At 54.0% G+C, this 18,880-nt stretch overlaps 1 protein-coding gene across 2 annotated transcripts in view; it reads left to right on the forward strand.

The window, feature by feature from the left end:
• Positions 1-17,746, forward strand: part of VAX2 (ventral anterior homeobox 2) — a 28,724-nt gene extending 10,978 nt beyond the window's left edge. For both annotated transcript variants that reach the window (XM_021526802.3, XM_031504605.3), the window contains one exon: positions 15,130-17,746. In XM_021526802.3, the coding sequence (XP_021382477.3) occupies positions 15,130-15,630 (501 nt within the window). In that variant the 3' untranslated portion in view covers positions 15,631-17,746. The remainder of the gene's footprint in view (positions 1-15,129) is intronic.
• Positions 17,747-18,880: the final 1,134 nt, after the last annotated feature.

Consider the following 18,880-nt stretch of genomic DNA (forward strand, 5'->3'; position numbering starts at 1 on the left):
AATCCCCCTTCTCAAATCCCAAATCCCACTTCTCAAATCCCCCTTTCCCAAATCCCAAATCCCCCTTCTCAAATCCCAAATCCCTCTTCCCAAATCCCACTTCCCACATCCCCTTCCCAAATCCCAAATCCCAAATCCCCCTTCCCAAATCCCCCTTCCCAAATCCCAAATCCCAAATCCCAAACCCCCCTTCCGAGGCTCCCTCCTCGGTCTCGCCGTTTCTCCCCTGGGCAGGGGGGTGGTGCCCAGCAGGGTGCCAGGGCTGGGAGGTCACAGCCTGTCCCTAGGGATGAAATTCCCATTTTTTCTCTGGCGCCTGGCTGCTGCCTCCATCCCTGGGTGAGAAAATTCCCACCCCGTGGGCCGGCCGCTGTCGCTTCTCCTCCGCTCCCCCTTCCCGCAGCCTCTTCCCTCCTTCATCCCTGTCTCCTTAAATTCCTTTCCCTGCTTTTCACACCGATTTTCCTTCCCCGCAGCCAATTCCCAGTTTCCAGAACCTTCCCGGCTCCCCGCTTTTTCCCAGCCACCCAGAATTCCCAATTTTTCTTCTTCCTCTCTCCAAGGATAGTTTCACACTCGGGCATCCCCCCTTTCCCATCATTCCTGATTTTTCACGGCCAGGATGTTTTCCTCAGGAATTCCAAGAGCTTTAAACCGATTTTTCCAAGCCCCACTTTGGGTCTGGGAGCTGCTGGTCCCACCTGGATGTGACCTGGAGAGGGAAAAGTCACCTCCAGCCCCTCCTGTCCCCACCCAGCTCCTCCAAACCGGGATAAATCCGACTTTTCCAGCAATCCCAGGGTTTTGGCTGTTTCTGGGGATTGATTCACTGCGCATCTCCCAGAATTTAGGGAATTTTAGTGGGAAGATCCCAATCAACAGCATCTCCTGGCTCTTTTTTTTTTTCTTCTTCTTTTTTTTTGGGGACAGGGGACAGATCCTTTCCAACCCCTCCCTGGGCTGGATTTGAATTCCAAGAGGAATTCTTGGCGTTCAATCTTTAATTCCGAGGAAGCTGCTCCTGACTTTTTCCCCGTGGATGCGATGGGATCCCTGCAGGAAAGGGGCCACCAGGGTTGGGAATATTTTTTTTATTTTTTTTTGTGCCTGTGGATGTTTGGGAAGGGAGGGGGGAAGGAATGATTCATCCCGGCGAGGAGGGAATGTGACGAGATGGGAAGAGACGCGGTGTGATCGCAGCTGGAATGCTGCAGCATTCCCGGGAGCGGGGCTGGGACCTTGGAGAAATCCTGCTGGAAATCGAGAGGAAAAAACGGGATTTGATTGGTTTTACTTTGCTGGGAGCTGTTGGCAGAGTTGGAGGCGGGATGGGTTGGGGAGAGCAGGATTTGGGAATTTTTTTTTTTGGGCTCGGAGTCCCGCTCCAGGAGTGGGGGGATCAGGCAGGGAGAGAGGGATCGCCCAAAAAAAAGATGGGAATCGGCCAGGAGTGAGGGTGGGATCAGCCAGAAATTATGGGATCAGCTGGAAGTGAGAATGGGATCAGCCAGAAATTATGGGATCAGACAGAAATGATGGGAATCACCTGGAAGTGAGAATGGGATGATCCAGAAATTATGGGATCAGACAGAAATTATGGGAATCACCCAGGAATGAGGATGGGACGACTCAGAAATTATGGGATCAGGCAGAAATTATGGGAATCACCTGGAAGTGAGAATGGGATCAGCCAGAAATTATGGGATCAGCTGGAAGTGAGAATGGGATCAGACAGATTATGGGATCAGCCAGAAATTATGGAATCAGATGGAAGTGAGAATGGGATCATCCGGAAATTATGGGATCAGCCAGAAATTATGGGAATCACTGGGAAGTGAGAATGGGATCATCCAGAAATGATGGGATCAGACAGAAATTATGGAATCACCTGGAAGTGAGAATGGGATCATCCAGAAATTATGGGATCAGCCAGAAATTATGGGAATCACCTGGAAGTGAGAATGGGATCATCCAGAAATTAGGGGATCAGCTAGAAATTATGGGAATCACCCAGGAATGAGGATGGGATCATCCAGAAATTATGGGATCAGCCAGAAATTATGGAATCACCCAGGAATGAGGATGGGATCATCCAGAAATTATGGGATCAGCCAGAAATTATGGAATCACCCAGGAATGAGGATGGGATCAGCCAGAAATTATGGGATCAGCCAGAAATTATGGAATCACCCAGGAATGAGGATGGGATCATCCAGAAATTAGGGGATCAGACAGAAATTATGGGAATCACCTGGAAGTGAGAATGGGATCAGCCAGAAATTATGGGATCAGCCAGAAATTATGGGAATCACCCAGGAATGAGGATGGGATCATCCAGAAATAATGGGATCAGACAGAAATTATGGGAATCACTGGGAAGTGAGAATGGGATCATCCAGAAATGATGGGATCAGCCAGAAATTATGGAATCACCCAGGAATGAGGATGGGATCATCCAGAAATTATGGGATCAGACAGAAATTATGGAATCACCTGGAAGTGAGAATGGGATCATCCAGAAATTATGGGATCAGCCAGAAATTATGGGAATCACCCAGGAATGAGGATGGGATCATCCAGAAATTATGGGATCAGACAGAAATTATGGGAATCACATGGAAGTGAAAATAGAATCAGCCAGAAATTATGGGATCACCCCAAAATTATGGGAATCACCCAGGAGTGAGGGTGGGAACACCCATAAACGATGGGAATTTCCTGGAAGTGAGGATGGGATCATCCAGGGACAGGGATCTGCCAGGAGAGCGGGAGGGAATTTCGGAGCCAAAGTTGCTTCCATCCGTCCAGGGAATTTCTCTTCCTTCCCGGGATCCAGCCTCCCAGTGCTTTTCCTAATTAATCCACGGATGCAATTAACGTTCAACGAGTTTAATTAACCTGGGAAATGTTTCCATTGGAGAATATTTCCCTGGAGATGCCAAGGCGAGCTCTGAGGTCCTTGGGATGAGCTGGGAAGTGGCAGGAGCATCCCAAACCCATCCCAAATCCCGAGGGCAGCTCAGATCCACGGATCTGGCTTTTTCCGGGAAAACTTGCTGGAATCCTGAAGGGAAAAGTGCCCCTTCCCAGTGTCATTATGGGATGGAAAATCCCGGGCGGAGGAGGCAAAATGGGGACAGAGGAGGGGGGTGGAATTCCCATAAATCCCTCATGGGATTGGGATGGGATGGATGGAACAGAATTGGGATAGGAAGGGACTGGGATGGGATGGGATGGGATGGGATGGGATGGGATGGGATGGGATGGGATGGGATGGGATGGATGAAGGGATTTGCTCTCAGGGTCAGGAGTTCCATGCCAGGCTCAGGTTGAAGTGATCCCGGTGTTTTCCAGCCCTTGGGAGGTGACATTTGGGATGAGGGACAGTCCCAAGTTTTGCCAGGGAAGGTTTCGGTTGGATTTTTGGGAAAATTCCTGCATGGAAAGGGTTTCCCAACTGCCCAGGGCAGGGGTGGATCCCCATTCCTGGGGGGATTTGGATCCCCGTGGATGTTGCACTTGGGGACGTGGTGGTGGCCTGGGCGGTGTTGGGAGGAGTGGCTGGATTCAGGAATCTCCAAGGGTTTTTCCAACCAAAGTGATCCCATAATTCCATGATTTCTGCCTGCCTGGCTGCTGGCAAATCCATGGGATTCTCCAGGTGTCCCCATGAGCTCCATCCGACCTTGGGGACAATTCCAGGGCCACCCAACAACTCCATCACTGCCTGCGGCCCCACACCCTCCGGAGAGTCCCGGGATTCCCAACATGGAGCAAAACATCCGGGAAAAGCCAGGAAGGCCGGGAAGGTCTATTTATATCCTGGCAATTAAGAGGAGGCCGTTAAAAATTAATCACCTCGGCTTGTTAACGGCTTCCGGTCCCGCAGGGACAGAATGAGGGGACAAGGCTGGGGCTGCCACAGGTTTTCCACTCCTGGGAAGAGAAAAAAAGCAGGAAAGATGAGGTTGGGAAGAGCTGGGAGCCCCAAAACCCCGTGATTCCCATTTCCCTCTGGACTGGGACACGGTGGAAGTGACGGGATCCATGCCAGGTGATTTTGGAGCTTCCAAAGGGCAGGGTTTGGATCTTGGGAAGGAATTCCTGGTGGGGAGGGGCTGGGCTGGAATTCCCAGATTTGCTGTGGCTGCCCCTGGATCCCTGGCAGTGCCCAAGGCCTGGTTGGATCTACCTGGGATAGTGGGAATTGTCCCTGCCCTTGGAAGAAAAGCTTTAAGGTCCTTCCCAACCCAAACCAGTTGGGAATTTTGGGATTCAGTGGTTCTTTCATGAGGGGCCTCCATCCCTCCCTCCATCCGCTCTGCCAGAGATTTTTCGGGATGGGATGAACTCTCCCACCCCGTTTTCCTGGAGCACTTCCCTGACTCACTTCCAGGAGAGAAGGGGTGGGATCTTGGAAAAGAATTCCTGGTGGGGAGAGGTTGGGCTGGGCTGGAATTCCCAGATTTGCTCTGGCTGCCCCTGGATCACTGGCAGTGCCAAAAGCCAGGCTGGATATTGGGAATTGGATCCACCTTGGATAGTGGGAATTGTCCCTGCCCTTGGAAGAAAAGCTTTAAGGTCCTTCCCAACCCAAACCAGTTGGGAATTTTGGGATTCAGTGGTTCTTTCATGAGGGGCCTCCATCCCTCCCTCCATCCCTCCCTCCATCCACTCTGCCGGAGCTTTTTCGGGATGGGATGAACTCTCCCACCCCGTTTTCCTGGAGCACTTCCCTGACTCACTTCCAGGAGGGATCTGGGCTATTCCCGAGGATCTGGGAACATCATCCTGCAGCTGCCAAATCCTTGGGAACAGGCGCCGACGGGGAACGTCAGCCTGAACGATCCCACATTTAACGGGACCGGGTCACACCGGAATGCTGAAAGCACCCAGAAAGATCCCAAATCCTGGTACCCGCCAGAGATTCCTGGGATTTGGGCACCTCTAGCAGGTGCTGGATGCCATTCCCACATCCCAGCTCACGTGGCCCCAATAATCCCGGCCCTTCCTGGCAGCAGGGACATGGGGGGGACAATAAAGCCGGGCCTAAGCGGGGATATCGTGGTGGCAGGGCCAGGCTGGAGATCCAGCTGGAATCCCCGGAGATTCCGGAATCCTCCCAGAAACCTGGCTGTGGGGATAAATTCTGGATTTCTGGAGAGTGTTCTTAAAAAAAAGGAAGCGGGGAATCGGGGTTTGCTGTGGGATATTAGGGATCTCAAAATATCCAGGTGCTTCCAGGGTTCTCCGTGCACGGAGCGAAATGATTGATGTGGGGGAAAAAAAAAAAAAATTGGGAATAATTCACTGAGATTTGTGTCATTGAGGATTTACAATCCCCTCCCCCACCAAAAAATAAAATCCTGGGATTTCAGAATTTCTGAGGGAAAGTTTTGATTCCCGATGAAGCTGAACTGGGTGTTCCCAGAGCAATCCCAGAATCCTCCAAGTGGACGTCATTTAAATGTTTTCCTGCAAAAATGATGGGATTTGGGTTTAGTGATGGCTTCCTGAGTTTTGGAGCTGATCCCGATGGAATTCCTACCCATGGGTCCCATCCAGACCCCTCAGGATTTCATGGAGGTTGTCCCCACCCATCCCGGCGCTTCCCAAAACCCAAAAAAATGGGGAAATTCTCCTCCAGCTTCGCCAGCGTCTCCAAATTTTCAATTTCCAAAGCACCCGCGAGGTTTTCTGGATGCAAAGCTGGGAATATCCAGAATTTTGGGGCAGGAGCCGGACACGGGCCTGGCTGCTGGCTGGAATTTTGGATCGGCGGTGGGAAAAGGGCTGTGTTGGGAACGGGCTCCGGGATGAGGGTCAGGGACAATTCCCACCGCGCTGGTGGGCTGGAACCGCCTTCCCAAAGGCTGCGGCGGAGGGTTTGGAACGGTTGGGATGAGCTGGAATGGCAGCCGAGGGATGAACCCATCCGCTCGGAAAAAGGGAGAGGCAGGAGGAGGTCACGGAGGCGTCGTTCCGAAAGGCGCGGCTTCGGGCGGCGATCCCGGCGGATTACACAATGCCGGGATCCGGGATCCAGTGGGGCCAGAGGGAGGAGAACGAGGAGGGAAAAGAGGGAAAGGAGGAAAGGAGGAGGAGGAAGGCGGTGCAGAAGGATGGCGGAGCGTCAGCTGCCGGCGTTCGGGAGCTAATCCCGGCCAATTCCCACTCGGCAGCCAGGAATAGCGCGGGATGGAGGAGCCGGGGCCGCACGTGGGCCAGGAGCGCGTGACGGAGCCGGGGTCAGCGCCGGGGCACGGCCGCCCAAAACAAACGCGGCTGAAAACCCCAAAGGCGGCCCCGGAGCCGCGCAGCCGCGGAGCGCGGTCGGGATTCTCCGTGGCGGATAAAAACCGCTGGTTTTTGGGAATGCGGGAGTGACGGAGGGTGTGGTGGTGGTGTTCCCGGGAGATGGCTGGGTGGGGATGGGGTTTGGGATCCCAGGCAGGAGCGATTCCCAACACGGTTCGGCCCCAGCGCAGCGGGAAGCGGAGGATGAGGATGGAAAATGGGAGCTGTAATGAGAGCAGGAAAATTCCGGTTCTGTCCGAGCGGTGCTTTGGGATGGATGGATGATGGATGGATGGATGATGGATGGATGGATGGATGATGGATGATGGATGATGGATGATGGATGGATGATGGATGGATGGATGGATGGATGGATGGATGGATGATGGATGGATGGATGATGGATGATGGATGGATGGATGGATGGATTATGGATGATGGATGATGGATGGATGATGGATGGATGGATGGATGGATGGATGGATGATGGATGGATGGATGGATGATGGATGGATGATGGATGGATGGATGGATGGATGGATGGATGGATGGATGATGGATGGATGGATGGATGGATGATGGATGGATGGATGGATGATGGATGGATGGATGGATGATGGATGGATGGATGGATGGATGGATGGATGGATGATGGATGGATGATGGATGGATGGTTGGATGGATGATGGATGGATGGATGGATGGATGATGGATGGATGGATGGATGGATGATGGATGGATGATGGATGGTTGGATGATGGATGATGGATGGATGGTTGGATAGGTGTTTACTGGACCAAAAACCTGCACAAATCCCTGGATCACTGAGATCCATGGAATGATGAGCTCCCACCCTTTCCCTTCCCAGATAAGGAGTTTCCATCAGGATTCCCTTCTTGGGAATAATTCCTTTTGTGGCTCCGAGGTGTCTGGGGAAGAGCAGGGATGGGAGCAGCAGCCCTGAGTTTCTGGAGAAGAAATCCCGGGATTTGGCACTATTCCGAGGTGACAGCATGGAATTCCAGGGATCCAACCCCTCATAGGCTCCATCCCAAGGATTCCAGGGATCCAACCCCTCATAGGCTCCATCCCGAGGATTCCAGGGATCCAACCCCTCGTGGGCTCCATCCCGGAGATTCCATGGATCCAACCTCTCATGGTCTCCATCCTGGGATTCCCAGAGATCCAACCCTGGAGAACCGGGATGGAGCCGACGTCGCGGGCTCCGGATGATTCCGTAGGCTCCGGATAACGCCGCTTTCCCGTTTTAATTCCCATCTTCCCGCGCTGCTCCCCGCGCCCCGCCGCGGATCCGGGAGTCGGGATTCCGGGATCGCAGCTCCCGGAGCGCGGTGACGTTCGGGGTGACGTTCGGGGTGACATTCAGGGTGACGTTCAGGGTGACGTTCGGGGTGACATTCAGGGTGACATTCAGGGTGACATTCGGGGTGACGTTCCAGGCGCCAGGAGAAGTCAGGGATGAATCCTTAGGGAAAGGATCAGTGGGAGGAGGAGAAATCTGGGATCGCCGGGACTCGTTCCATCGTGGAATGAGAGAATGAAAGCAATGGGAAAAGAAAATTAAATAGAAAATATTACAATATAAAATATAAAATAACACTAAAAGTAACAATACAATATTATAAAATAAAAATATTATAGAAGAAAATAAATTTAAAATATAAAATATAAAATAAATATAAAATATAAAATATAAAATATAAAATACAAAATATAAAATATATAATATAAAATATAAAATATAAAACATAAAATATAAAATATAAAATAAATTTAAAGTATAAAATATAATATATGACTATGCAATATGCAATATGAAATATATACTATGAAATATAGAATATAGAATATAGAATATAGAATATAGAATATAGAATATAGAATATAGAATATAGAATATAGAATATAAAATATAGAATATAAAATATAAAATATAAAATAAATATAAAATATAACATAGCATATAACATATAAAATAAAATATAAAATGTAAAATATAAAATATAAAATACAAAATGTAAAATATAAAATGTAAAATATATAATAAAACATAAAACATAAAGTATAAAGCATAAAGCATAAAACATAAAACATAAAACATAAAACATAAAACATAAAACATAAAACATAAAACATCAAATATCAAATATCGAATATATATATAATATAAAATATAAAGAAAGCAAATTGTCTCAGGCAAAAGGTATATAGATGGGAAAATAAAATATAATAAACCAAAAATCAAATTGAGCAGGAGAGAACAAAATAAAATGAAGTAGAAGAGAATTCTTAAAATTTAATAGAAGATGAGAGAATAAAATATGAAGATAAAGTAAAATAAAATAGTAAAAATTAAATTAAATTAAATAATAAAATAAGGAAAAGCATCAACATCACAATATATAAATATATAATCTAAAAAAATTTTAATATAATATATAAAATACATTGTAATTACATTAAATACATTGTTTACTATATATGTACATTATGCATTATATATTAGTAAGTTATATTTTACAGTTGTATAATAATAATAGCTATTACTATGGTTATAAATTAATATAAAATATCTAAATTAATAAATTTAGATAAAATATATTGTGATAGAATATTTAATATATAACATAAAATGAAAACAATAATATAAAACAAAAATACAAAGTATAGTATAATAATACAAAAACAAAACTATAAAGATGGATTTCAATAAAATAGAGAAAACATCAGGATGCAATTCAATAAAATATAAAATAATAATTATATATTTATATACAATAAACTGTAAATTACATGTATATAATTTTGGATATATGTATCCATATATATTTTAATATAATTTTTAATAGATTTAGTTTTCCATTATTGTTATATTTCCCAAATATAAATATTAAAGTATTTTTCTTTCTGTATAATTTAATATAAATACTAAATTATTATTATTATTTAATATTTTACACAATTTTGTAGCTCCCCTTTCCCAGCTCTTTGGGACCTCTATGCCGCGATTCCTTTTTCCCATATTCCCATTGGTGGGCTGGGAGGGCTGGGAACGTTCCCCTGGAGAAGGGAAAATTCCAGGGAATTTCCTGGACAAGGGACAGAGGGACAGGAGCCAGGGAATGGCTCCCACTGGGAAAGGGGAGCTTGGGCTGGGATCTTGGCAAGGAATTCCTGGCTGGAATGGAATTCCCAGAGAATCCCTGGATCCTTGGGAATGCCCAAGGCCAGGTTGGACATTGGGGTTGGATCCACCTGGGATGGTGGGAGGTGTCCCTGAACTGGGATGGGGTGGAATTGTTGGGATGGGATTTAAGGTTCCTCCAACCCAAACCATTCCAGGACTCTGGAGCTCCTCTGCTCTGGGAGAGCTGGGAATGTTCCCCTGGAGAAGGGAAAATTCCAGGGAATGCTCAGAGTGCCTGGAGGGGCTCCAGGAGAGCTGGAGAGGGACTGGGGACAAGGGACAGAGGGACAGGAGCCAGGGAATGGCTCCCACTGGGAAAGGGGAGCTTGGGCTGGGATCTTGGCAAGGAATTCCTGGCTGGGCTGGAATTCCCAGATTTGTTTGGGATCCCTGGCAGTGCCCAAGGCCAGGTTGGATGGGCTTGGATCCACCTGGAGCAGTGGGATTTTGGAGCAGCTCCTGGTTTGGGGTCAGGGATGGGGTTTGGAGATGCCAAACCCGATCCACGGGCTCGTCGTGCCCATCCTCAGGGATTAAAATCCCACTGAGGGATTTTCCCGAATTCCTTCTCCACCTGAATTGCTGGATGCGGAATACTTGGAGTGAGAGTTCTGGGAATGTCCATCCCGTACGGGTTCACGCCGGCTCTTCGTTAAGGTGGCGCTAATTAGATGGGTCTTGGGGCTGCCTGGGTCCTCTTCGGTCCCACCACTGCGGGTTTGGGATCTGCAATTCCCAGGATTCGGCTGCTCCAGGGGATGGGACAATTCTGCGTCAGGTCACTGTGCCCAAAGCCATCCCAGTGGTCAGCAGGGAGTGACCAGTGGGGTCAGTGGCATGGGGACACCACTCTAGGGTCAGTGGCATGGGGACACAGACCTGGGGTCAGACATTGTTCCCAAAACCATCCCAGTGGTCAGCAGGGAGTGACCAGTGGGGTCAGTGGCATGGGGACACCGCTCTAGGGTCAGTGGCATGGGGACACAGACCTGGGGTCAGTGGCATGGGGACACAGATCTGGGGTCAGTGGCATGGGGACACCACCCTGGGGACAGTGGCATGGGGACACCAGCCCTGGGGTCAGTGGCATGGGGACACCACCCTGGAAACCTGGCTTTGTTCCCAACACCTTTCCAATGGTCAGCAGGGAGTGACCAGTAGGGTCAGTGGGATGGGGACACAGATCTGGGGTCAGTGACATGGGAACACCGCTCTAGGGTCAGTGGCATGGGGACACAGACCTGGGCTCAGTGGCATGGGGACACCAGCCCTGGGGTCAGTGGCATGGGGACACCACCCTGGAAACCTGGCTTTGTTCCCAAAACCTTTCCAATGGTCAGCAGGGAGTGACCACTGGGGTCAGTGGGATGGGGACACAGATCTGGGGTCAGTGGGACGGGGACACCAGCCCTGAGGACCCGGCTGTGCCTGGTGGCAGCGAGTGCCTTGATGTCCCCGCGCGGGTGTCACGGATGTCCCCGAGGGGAGGCACGGGCCGGCAGTGTCCGACGGTGGCGGGAGGCGATGTCCCCGCGGTGTCGGTGTCCCTGGTGTCCCTGCGGTGTCGGTGTCCCCGGTGTCCCCGGTGTCCCCGTGGTGTCGGTGTCCCCAATGACCCCACAGTGTTGGTGTCCCTGATGTCCCTGATGTCCCCGTGGTGTTGGTGTCCCCGGTGTCCCCACGGTGTCGGTGTCCCCAATGACCCCGGTGTCCCCACGGTGTCAGTGTCCCCACGGTGTCGGTGTCCCCAATGACCCCAGTATCCCCATGGTGTTGGTGTCCCTGGTGTCCCCGATGTCCCCGCGGTGTCAGTGTCCCCAATGACCTCGATGTCTCCATGGTGTCGGTGTCCCTGCGGTGTCGGTGTCCCCGATGTCCCTGGTGTCGCCACGGTGTCGGTGTCCCCAATGACCCCAGTATCCCCATGGTGTCGGTGTCCCTGGTGTCCCCGATGTCCTCGCGGTGTCGGTGTCCCCAATGACCCCAATGTCCCCACGGTGTCGGTGTCCCCACAGTGTCAGTGTCCCCGGTGTCCCCAGTGTCCCCGATGTCCCCAGTGTCCCCACGGTGTTGGTGTCCCCAGTGTCCCCGATGTCCCCGCGGTGTCGGTGTCCCCGATGTCCCCGCGGTGTCGGTGTCCCTGGTGTCCCCGGTGTCCCCGTGGTGTCGGTGTCCCCGGTGTCCCCGCGGTGTTGGTGTCCCCGGTGTCCCCGGTGTCCCTGGTGTCTCCGCGGTGTCAGTGTCCCTGGTGTCCCCGGTGTCCCCACGGTGTTGGTGTCCCCAATGTCCCCGATGTCCCCGTGGTGTCGGTGTCCCCGGTGTCCCCACGGTGTCGGTGTCCCCGGTGTCCCCGGTGTCCCCAATGTCCCCGCGGTGTCGGTGTCCCCGGTGTCCCCGGTGTCCCCGCGGTGTCGGTGTCCCCGGTGTCCCCGGTTCCCTCAGCTCCCCCCGTGCCCCACGCTCCGCTCGCTCCGCTCCTTCGTCACCGCCGTGTCACCGCGGGCCTGGCGTGTCCCAGGGAGCCGCCGCTGGCTCCGGGACGAGCCCGGCACCGCTGGCCCGGCCGCTCGGGGTCCCTCCGTGCTCTAACCCGAGTGTCTTCCCACCCGTGTCCCTCCTCACCCCCGTGTCCGTCTGTCCGTCCCTCCCTCCTCTCGCTGTCTCTCGCTCTGCCTCTCCTGCCCCTCTGCTCTGCCAGGGAGGGAGGGAAGGGGGGAGGCGCCTCCCGAGGGGGGTTCAGGGTGGGCAGGGCGGTTTTGGGGTGCGGGGCTCAGCCTGGATTCCCTCCTGACCTCGGCCAGGGGCGGTTTTGGGGTGCGGGTGTCCCCGGCTGGGTCTGTACCCAGCAGCTCAGGGACACCAGAAGCCACCCTGTCCCCTCACGCGTCACCCTGAGCCCCGGGAAGGGTCCGCAGTCGGGGACGGGAATTTGGGGTTCGGGAGAGTCCAGCCGGCCCCGAGCTCAGCATTCCCGGGAAAAGCAGCGCAGGGAGAGCCGAGCACGGCGCGGGGAGGCTCAGCCCCGAGCTCTAGGCTCCTTCCCCGGGCTCCCGGCCCCAAGGTCCCATCCCTGGGCTCCTGGCCCGAGTCCCATCCCTGGGATCCCATTCCTGAAATCCCATCCCTGGGATCCCAACCCTGGGCTCCTGTCCCACATCCCACCCCTGGGATCCCATTCCTGGGCTCCTGTCCCAAATCCCACCCCTGGGATCCCAACCCTGGGCTCCTGTCCCACATCCCACCCCTGGGATCCCATTCCTGGGCTCCTGTCCCAAATCCCACCCCTGGGATCCCAGCCCTGGGCTCCTGTCCCAAATCCCACCCCTGGGATCCCAGCCCTGGGCTCCTGTCCCAGATCCCACCCCTGGGATCCCAACCCTGGGCTCCTGTCCCAAATCCCATTCCTGGGATCCCAACCCTGGGCTCCTGTCCCAAATCCCATTCCTGGGATCCCAAACCTGGGTTCCTGTCCCAAATCCCATCCCTGGGATCCCATTCCTGAGATCCCATCCCTGGGATCCCAGCCCTGGGCTCCTGTCCCAGATCCCATCCCTGGGATCCCAGCCCTGGGCTCCTGTCCCAAATCCCATCCCTAGGATCCCATTCTTGGTTTTCCATCCCTGGGGTCCCATTCTAGGAACAGCAGCCTGGGGTCCTTGGGGTCCCATCCCTGGAATTCCATCCCTGAGATCCTGTCCCTGGACTCTGTCCCGATTTCTGTCCCTGGCATTCCAAACCTCTGTTTCCATCCCAAGTCCCATTCCTGGGGTCCCATCCATGGGGATTCATCCCCAGGCTCCCAACCTTGGACTTCTTTTCTGAGTCCCATCCCTGGAAACCCATCCCTGGGATCCCAGCCCTGGGCTCCTGTCCCAAATCCCATCCCTGGGATCCCAACCCTGGACTCCTGTCCCACATCCCATCCCTGGGATCCCAACCCTGGGCTCCTGTCCCAAATCCCATCCCTGGGATCCCAGCCCTGGGCTCCTGTCCCAAATCCCATCCCTGGGATCCCAACCCTGGACTCCTGTCCCACATCCCATCCCTGGGATCCCAACCCTGGACTCCTGTCCCAAATCCCATCCCTGGGATCCCAGCCCTGGGCTCCTGTCCCAAATCCCATCCCTGGGATCCCAACCCTGGGCTCCTGTCCCAAATCCCATCCCTGGGATCCCAACCCTGGGCTCCTGTCCCAAATCCCATCCCTGGGATCCCAGCCCTGGGCTCCTGTCCCAAATCCCATCCCTGCAATCCCATTCCTGAGGTCCCATTCCTGGGGTCCTATCCTAAGTCCCATCCCTGGCATCCCATTTCTGGGGTCCCATCCCAGTAACAGGAGCTTGCAATCCCATTCCTGAGGTCCCATCCCTGGGATCCCATTTTTGGGGCCCAATCCCTGAGGTCCCATCCTTAGTATCCCATCGCGGGGTTCCTGTCCTGAGTCACATCCCTGGGGTCCCATTCCCAGGTCCCATTCCCAGTCTCCAATCCCAGGTCCCGTTCCCGGCCTCCAGTCCCAGTTCCCATTCCCAGTCTCCAATCCCAGGTCCTGTCCCTGGACTCAAATCCCAGGTCCCATTCCTGGTCTCTAGTCCCAGGTCCCATCCCTGGTCTCCAATCCCAGGTCCCATTCCCAGCCTCCAGTTCCCAGGACCCATCCATGGTCTCCAATCCCAGGTCCCATTTCCGGTCTCCAATCCCAGGTCCCATCCCTCATTTCCAATCCCAGTTCCCATCCCTGGTCTCCAATCCCAGTTCCCATTCCCAGTCTCCAATCCCAGGTCCCATCCCTCATTTCCAATCCCAGGTCCCATCCCTCATTTCCAATCCCAGTTCCCATCCCTGGTCTCCAATCCCAGTTCCCATCCCTCATTTCCAATCCCAGGTCCCATCCCTCATTTCCAGGCCCAATTCCCATCCCTGGTCTCCAATCCCAGTTCCCATCCCTGGTCTCCAATCCCAGTTCCCATTCCCAGTCTCCAATCCCAGGTCCCATCCCTCATTTCCAATCCCAGGTCCCATCCCTCATTTCCAATCCCAGTTCCCATCCCTGGTCTCCAATCCCAGTTCCCATCCCTGGTCTCCAATCCCAGGTCCCATCCCTCATTTCCAGTCCCAGTTCCCATCCCTCATTTCCAATCCCAGTTCCCATTCCCAGTCTCCAATCCCAGTTCCCATCCCTGGTCTCCAATCCCAGTTCCCATCCCTCATTTCCAGGCCCAATTCCCATCCCTGGTCTCCAATCCCAGGTCCCATCCCTGGTCTCCAATCCCAGGTCCCATCCCTCATTTCCAGCCCCAGGTCCCATTCCCAGTCTCCAATCCCAGTTCGCATCCCTCATTCCCAGGCCCAGTTCCCATCCCGGTTCCCTCATTCCCGTGTCCCCCCGCAGGCTCGGGCCCCTCTCCGCTGTCCCCGCGGGAATTCTCCCTTGGGATTGGGATCCCCGGGCGGGCGGGTCTCGCTTGGCCGCTCATTCTAACCCATCTCTCTCTCTCTCTCGTACCTCTCGCTCTCTCCTGCCTCTCGCCTCTCTCCCCCGGCTCCCCGCGCTCTCTTTCCGTCCGTGCCTCCCCTTTCCCCCAAACCCCCAAACCCCAACCCCCAAACCCCCAAACCCCCAGGTCAAGGTGTGGTTCCAGAACCGCCGCACGAAGCAGAAGAAAGACCAGAGCAGAGACTCTGAGAAACGCTCCTCCGGCACCTCCGAGTCCTTCGCCACCTGCAACATCCTGCGGCTGCTGGAGCAAAGCCGCCTGCTGTCCGTGCCGGCCCCGCCGAGCCTCCTGCCCGCCGCCCGCAGCCCGGTGCCGCTCGGCAGCCCCGCGCCCGGCCGGGCCCCGCCGCGCCCCGCGGCCCCGGGGCCGGGCGGCGGCGGCAGCCCGCCCGCCCCGCCGCCCCTCGGCCGGCTCCCGCCGCCCCCGGCCGCGTCCTTCTCCTCCGCATCCTCGTCCTCGTCGCCGTCGCCGCGGCTGCCGGGGAGGCCGGTGTGTTTTTTGGGGGGGGTGTTGGGTGGGCTGCGCGATCTGCCCGATTCTTGCCCGGCGGGAGCGTCCGCGTTCGAGCCTTACACGCGGCTGGAGAGGAAGGACGGTTCTGTAGACAGCAAGAAGCCGAGCCCTTAAAACAAAAACAAAAACAAAAATAACAAAAACAAAAACAAACAAAAAAAAACCAAAATCAAAAACAAACACAAAAACAAAAACAAGCACAAAAACCCAAAAACAAAAACAAAAAACAAAAACACAGAAACAAAACCAGAAACACAAAAACAAACACAGAAACCCAAAAACAAAAACCCAAAAACAAAAACAAAAACAAAAACCCAAAAACAAAAACCCAAAAACAAACACAAAAACCCGAAAACAAAAAACAAAAACCCCAAAAACAAAAACAAACACAAAAACAAAAACCCAAAAACAAACACAAAAACCCGAAAACAAAAACCCAACAACAAAAACAACAACAAAAACAACATTAAAAAAAACCCAAAATCCCCAAACAAAACCAAAAACCCCAAAACAAAAGCAGAAACAGAAACCCAAAAACAAAAACACAAACAACAAAAACAACAACAACAACAAAGAAACAAACCCCCCCCAAAAAAATCCAAACCCCCCCAAAAAACGGTGTCCAAAATTGTCCCTTTCCCCCCGCCGCCCCCCAGCCCAGATCGCTCCTCCCCGAGCTGGGAATTCCCGCTGGGAATGGCCGCTCCCCCCTGGCCGCGGGTGTCGCCGGTGTCGCTCCGAGGTGTCGCTGTCCCCGGGGACAGCAGCGGTGGCTCTGTCCCCGCGGTGTCCTCGGAGAAGCGCCGTGCCTCAGTTTCCCCGCCGGGCTGAGGTCACCGCGGCGAGCGCAGGGCGGCGGCGCTGCTCCTCGGGGTGGGGTGGGGGGTTTGTCCCCAATTTGGCCTGGGTGATGTCCCCAGGTGTTGTCCCCGGGCTGCCGCCACCCCTGGGACACCCCCAAACCCCGCCCTGTCCCTTTCTGGGGGCTGTCCCAGCCTGGCGGACCCCACAGGGAACCCCCCCCGAGGGGCTGTGGGTCACTGTCACCCCTCCGGGTGACAGCTGGGGACAGCGGTGGCGGTGGCATCCCAGGGGGTCTTTGCCAGCAGCGCCCCCAGACCCACCCTGGGGTGGCACCGTCCTGCCACCGGCACCCGCCACACCCCGCTTGTCCCCTGTCGCACCAGGGTCCCGCTCCCAGGGGGTGACAGTGGCTTCCTGCGGGGCCACCCGGGCTGAGGGTGGCGCTGGGGACCAGGGGGACCTGGCATGAGGTGGCGCTTGGGGACAGGAGCAGCTACTGGGGGGTGTGAGCGTCGCCTTGGCGGGACACGCTGGGGTGGCGCCACCTTGGCACCAGGTGTCCTGAGGTGGCATCACTTTGTCATCCCGTGGTGGCATTGCCTTGCGGGGACGCCCTGCGGTGTCACCACCTTGTCAGGGTGTCCTGTGGTGTCACCACCTTGCCGGGACACCCTGCAGTGTCACCACCTTGTCAGGGTGTCCTGTGGTGTCACCACCTTGTCCAGGTGTCCTGAGGTGTCACCACCTTGTCCAGGTGTCCTGCAGTGTCACCACCTTGTCCGGGTGTCCCGCGGTGTCACCACCTTGCCGGGACAACCCGTGGTGTCACCACCTTGTCCAGGACACCCTGCGGTGTCACCACCTTGTCCAGGTGTCTTGTGGTGTCACCACCTTGTCCAGGACACCCTGCGGTGTCACCACCTTGTCGTGGTGTCCTGCGGTGTCACCACCTTGTCCGGGTGTCCCGCGGTGTCACCACCTTGCCGGGACAACCCGTGGTGTCACCACCTTGTCCGGGTGTCCCGCGGTGTCACCACCTTGTCATGGTGTCCCGCGGTGTCACCACCTTGTCCAGGTGTCCTGCAGCATCACCACCTTGTCCAGGTGTCCTGTGGTGTCACCACCTTGTCCAGGTGTCCTGCAGCGTCACCACCTTGTCCGGGTGTCCCGCGGTGTCACCACCTTGCCGGGACACCCCGAGCCCCCTCCCCACACCCAGACCCTGCCCCGGGGGCTCCCCCCACACCCCCAAACCCGCTGCCGTTGATTAATTAACCGATTCATTAATGAACAATGATCATTAACACTGAGCATCCCCCTTGCCCTCCACCCCCGGGCTGCTGCTCCCGATGGGGCCGCATCTCCCGGGCCCCGAATTCCCAGGATTTTGCAGGGAAATATTTAAAATAAATGATTTTATGAGAAACTTTCCGTCAATTTTTTTTTTCTTTTTCCCCCTTTTTTAGGGAATTCTTATTTATTGCTCCGCTCCCTTTGGAGCGTTTTAAAGGGACGGCTCGGGCGGGGAAACTGAGGCAGGGACAGGTGACAAGTGACAATCCTGTCCCCCCCCTCCCCCACCACCCGGCACAAGTCGCCTGGAATTTCTCCAACGATATTTGGGATTTTTCCTCCTCTCTTCCCCTAATCCTTTAATTTATTCTTGATCCCGCCTCTTCCTGAGCCAGGTGGAGCCAGGACAGGGAAGTGGCCGCGTCGCCACCTCTGGAATTCTGTCCCCAACCCCACCCGGGTTTCGCTTTTCCCTCCTGCCAGCCCCACTCCAGCGGGGATTTAGGGATTTTTTTTCCAAACTGGAAAATCCCGGAGGGCATCTGGGGACATTCCGGGTAAAACAAAGCCCGGGAATTAGGAATTAGGAATTAGGAATATGAATTTGGAAATATCTTTGGGGTTTTCCTGCCTGCTCCGGTGATCCTGAAAGATCCGCGGGAATCCCGGCGCTGCTCCTTTTGCCCGTTTGACCCCAAAAATCCCAAATCCCATCCCAAGTTTTTTTTTTTTTTTCCAAAGCTCCTTTCTCCAAAGCGAAGCTGTCGCGGGGTTCGGGGACAGTTTGGGGACACCCCCAGTTTGTCCCGCTCGGTGCCAGGGGCTCCTCCAGACTGGGATGACTGGAAAACCAAGGCTGGATGTCAAATTTTGAGGAAAAACGCGGGGTTTTGATGGTTTTTATTGTTAATAAAAGTCGCGCCCTGCCTCCTTCCGCCTCCTCCTCCTCCTGTGGGGCCCCTGGCCCCGCTCCGGGTGTCCTTGTCCCCGTGGGTGACAACACAGGGTGACATTTCCGAGGCCACCGCTGCCTCAGAGCCCCCGAGGAGCCGCGCAGCCCCTTTTCCCTATCCTTATTCCTTATCCCAATCCTTTATCCCGACTCACTTTTCCTTATCTTTTATCCCTACCCCGATCCCCATCCCCTATCGCTGTCCCTTATCCCTATTCTTATTCCTCATCCCTATCCCAACCCCTTATCCCTATCCCTACCCCCATCCCTATCCCGATCCCTATCCCATATCTACATCCCTATCCCTTATCCCAA

The sequence above is a fragment of the Lonchura striata genome, chromosome 4 (assembly GCF_050655825.1).
Source record: "Lonchura striata isolate lonStrDom1 chromosome 4, ASM5065582v1, whole genome shotgun sequence".
NCBI classification, from domain to species: Eukaryota; Metazoa; Chordata; class Aves; order Passeriformes; family Estrildidae; genus Lonchura; species Lonchura striata.